At 45.3% G+C, this 4,272-nt stretch overlaps 1 protein-coding gene across 1 annotated transcript in view; it reads right to left on the reverse strand.

Moving 5' to 3' along the window:
• The window catches only part of ATP8A1 (ATPase, aminophospholipid transporter (APLT), class I, type 8A, member 1), a 272,471-nt gene that overhangs the window by 228,183 nt on the left and 40,016 nt on the right, over positions 1–4,272 (reverse strand). The window contains exons 3-4 of the mRNA XM_012648479.1: positions 3,097–3,256; positions 757–802 (exon numbers count right to left, since the gene is read on the reverse strand). Of these exons, the coding sequence (XP_012503933.1) occupies positions 757–802; positions 3,097–3,256 (206 nt within the window). The remainder of the gene's footprint in view (positions 1–756; positions 803–3,096; positions 3,257–4,272) is intronic.

Here is a 4,272-nt window from a genome sequence, read left to right on the forward strand (position 1 = left end):
GGTAAAAACACTGTTCTTAACTGCCAGATAATGTTGGCAGACTTTACTGACCCTCATCCCATCAGGAGAACCTCAGAGAGGGACGAGGCTCACAGAGGGGACGGCTCAGGGATAGGATAAGATGAGTTTCGTGTGTTCCTGGGTATTTTTAAAAAAACATATTAGAGTATCACAGTCTATTTGCTTCTGTTGAATGTCATTTTGCTTTTGGCAGCATCGAAATGAGGTGCTCACACGAAAGAAGCCATGCCAAAAATGCCATACACGCCACAGAAGCTGGCCTGGTTTTAAACATCTTTATTTCTGGAGCATACACCGTCCGCACGTATAGAGTAACTCAGAGCGCTTTGCTCTCCGAAATGCTTTCAACCCAGTGACATCACATCTGATTATTTCCTGTACATCTTCTCTACGGTAACATCTGCAGGTTACAAACGAAGACAGTTTACAGTACTTAATGAAGTCAAAAACAACTGCAGACTTTATGGATTATATTTGGGAGCTCATTACTACTACGAAGCACTTAAATATATTAAAAATGTTGGCTTTCAAAAGCATTATCACTGTAAATCACTCTAATGTGAACTTAAGTGTCAGAATAATAAACACTACAAAGCAAGAATCAATCTACCCTGAAAGAAAAACTTAAGAGATACGCAGTACTCTCAGTTGAATTATAGTTAATGGAAGCGATTTGAAAATATTTCACCGTGAGCGTGTTTGACAGCTATGAGAAATAAGACGTAAAATTCCTACCTTGTGTCTGTTTCTTGTTGACAGCATTATCAGCTTTGTGTCGTTTCTAAAGTTCAAAAGCAAAAAGAACAACCGTGAGAAAGTGAATGAAATGAATAAAACAAAAGAGCCCCCACAACGAAAGAGAGGATTTCTTTTGGCTCATGTTTCTCCAGGTTGGTCCCTTCTACGTTAATGTCAGTGTTAAGTAAGTTGCATCGACAGCGGGGAAGCGGGAGAAGATGCTCAGGAATCCCGAAATCGGAAGCACGATCCGAGCATCTTTCTGCGGCACTCCCCTTCCGAGAGCCCAGGCTTGTGCTCCCTCAGGAGGATCTAACCTTAGCACAGAGGTAAGATTAAAATTTTAACGTACGAGAAAAGTTTGAACCGGAAGGCTGATTTCGTCTTTTGCTTAAATAACTCACTCAGAAATGAGGACTGCCCCAGAGAATTACCTATAATAACTACCATTTTAATAACGGTATTTAAATATTCTCAGCTTCTTTTGAAATTCATTATCTAATTAAGCTGAGTACATCCACTATAATTTAGTGACCTGCTGATGTGTGCTGATGACTAGAACCAGACGCGTCTACGGTTTGCAAAAGTCCTTTTCTACTCACTGCTCCCCATCATCCCCACCTCCACTTGCAACCACGAGCCACTGGATCACAAGACCCTATCCTATTCTCCTTGCTCCCAAAAGCACCTACAAAAATTAAAGGGGAAACAGGTTCATTACTTTAAGTCTAGGTGGGTAAGTCTGAAGAGTTACATAAGCCAGGGTTTTATGGCAGTGAGTAAGAAAAAAGAAACAGAAGGTCAGGCCGGGCGCGGTGGCTCACGCCTGTAATCCTAGCACTCTGGGAGGCCGAGGCGGGTGGATCGCTCAAGGTCAGGAGTTTGAGACCAGCCTGAGCAAGAGCGAGACCTCGTCTCTACTAAAAATAGAAAGAAATTAATCGGACAACTAAAAATACATAGAAAAAATCAGCCGGGCATGGTGGCACATGCCCGTAGTCCCAGGTACTCGGGAGGCTGAGGCAGGAGGATCGCTTGAGCCCAGGAGTTTGAGGTTGCTGTGAGCTAGGCTGACGCCACGGCACTCACTCTAGCCTGGGCAAAAGAGTGAGACTCTGTCTCAAAAAAAAAAAAAAAAAAAAAGAAACAGAAGGTCAGATGAAAGGTGAGAATTTGAGTGGCCAGTGGAAGTTATCTTCTCTTCGGTTCAACGAGAGGTTTTTCCATGACTTCCGTCTACACTGACAGCATCGCGTATAAGCCATCAGACTCGTTAACACTGCAGGAAAGCCTTGAGTGTAACTAACTCTCTGCTCAAAGATTCTATCGTATAAAGCTCAAGGTCAAATTTGGCTGTGCATACCTGACTATAACCTGGGTTGGAAGAAATGTAAAACCAGTGAGTTCCTGTTTTCCATTTGAGGAAAAAAACCTGGTTTTTAGAATCACGGTGGACACACGAAAACATTCTCCAAGAGAAAAGTCTAGAGTTGTGGCTTAGCACTCCTCCAAGACACAGCAACACCCCAGAGGAATGGAGTAATAGCTGGCAGCATGAACTCAATTTGCAGAAACAATCGGCCACTGAACTGCATAAAACGCAAATAGAGCATTCAAATCGCGTCTGCAGAGGACTGTTGAAAATGATTCTAGCCACATCCACATGCTGGAACACACTGTAACTCTCAGTAGAAAATACTCACTGGTCAATGGATATTAATGTAGACTTTTAACAGGCATATTACTGCTTTCAAAAGGATGATTTGCCAGAAAATTTCTTAAATAAATTTCTAACATTCTTTTAAATTTGTATCATCAGGAGAGAATATCAAAAATCGGTATACGATGCTTTAGGTGTGAGGTGGTAAGAAAGCAGCAGGGCATTTTTTTTTTTTTTTGAGACAGAGTCTCACTGTGTTGCCCGGGCTAGAGTGCTGTGGCGTCATCCTAGCTCACAGCAACCTCAAACTCCTGGGCTCAAGCGATCCTCCTGCCTCAGCCTCCCGAGTACCTGGGACTACGGGCATGTGCCACCATGCCCGGCTGATTTTTTCTATGTATTTTTAGTTGTCCGATTAATTTCTTTCTATTTTTAGTAGAGACGGGGTCTCGCTCCTGCTCAGGCTGGTTTCGAACTCCTGAGCTCAAACAATCCGCCCACCTCGGCCTCCCAGAGTGCTAGGATTACAGGCGTGAGCCACCACGCCCGGCCTTCCCCCTAGTTTTAGACGATTGAGATTTTACGCAGAGATTATGAAATAGAAGTTCACCAATCGTAAACAATTGTCAGCATCCTTTATCAGCAGCACGAAGACCAGAGTGTACTATTCCCGGCACCTGCATTGCACAGAGAGCCTGTGGCTCTCCAGTCCGCTCCGAGCCGGCGTCCACAGGTTGCACTGACTTTACGTAACGGGGCTTTTCAGAACCTGGCACCCGGATACGCTCGGCTGAGGAGCTGGGGGTTGTCACTCTGTACTGGACGTATCCGCTTGCACTGGGATCTCAAATGCTGCCAGCGGGAGTAGGATATTGTATCTCCCCCTCAGATATTAATTTGTGTTCAAGAATTTTTAGGGGCAAAGGACTGTCCCCGGAACAAAAGGAATCGGAATCAACCCCTTCCCTTAAATGGAAATTAGAGTCACTAAAACAATCCGAATGGATTAGTAGGGCCCCAACCAAGGTCAGATTATAACGATCTCTACAGAGAAAACTCACTGAAATGAGGGGAAAATGGGTGACCTGTTGTCAAGGTGGGGCCACTGAAGGGGCTGGGTGGCTCTGGGCACAGAATATCACAGGCGGTGTAGGATTTCTTCACCTGGGCACTGTGGAAAAAGCCTTGGAAAGATGTACATGAAGCTGAATTTAAGAAGCAGAACTCCTGGGACTCTGGGGTGCCCTGACCAGGTGTGACGCTGAGGGAGGGACATCTGCCCCGAAAGCAGGAGCGAGGCCCTCAGTCAACGGGAGCCGGGGGTACCCCACCCCGTGTCCTCAGCACCATCAGCACCCCGGCAAACTTGGCAGTGACACGAAGACCCCACAGCCACCTGGAGCCCCCTCCCAGGATGTCTGAAGACCAGAGGTTGCAGGTATGACCTTGTGTTCCGCACCTGACTCCCTGCTCACTCCCAGCAGGTGACAGCAACCTCGGAGGAATGCCTGAGAGCGTGCACACAACCTCGGAGGAAAATGAGCAGCATTCGTGCTAATTCAGGAGGTGATAGAGTTTGTAATTATTACACTTAGAGCCTTGAATGAACTCTCACCTTACATCGTTAGAAACAGGCAGGTTGGGTCTGGAGGATACAGGAGTAATGTATCATCTAGACTCTTCCAGCAGAAGAGAAACAAGGCTCTTTTATTTGAATTAATGAGCACTTTGAAGATGGGTAGCAATTTTGGTCTCATACTTCTGGGCTAGAGGTGAGAAAACACATTGCCTACATTCAATTCGACAGCTACTCAGCACTCACCAGACAGCTTTATTTTTATGAATTTATTATT

The sequence above is a fragment of the Propithecus coquereli genome, unplaced genomic scaffold, assembly GCF_000956105.1.
Source record: "Propithecus coquereli isolate 6110/MARCELLA unplaced genomic scaffold, Pcoq_1.0 Scaffold288, whole genome shotgun sequence".
Classification (NCBI taxonomy): Eukaryota; Metazoa; Chordata; class Mammalia; order Primates; family Indriidae; genus Propithecus; species Propithecus coquereli.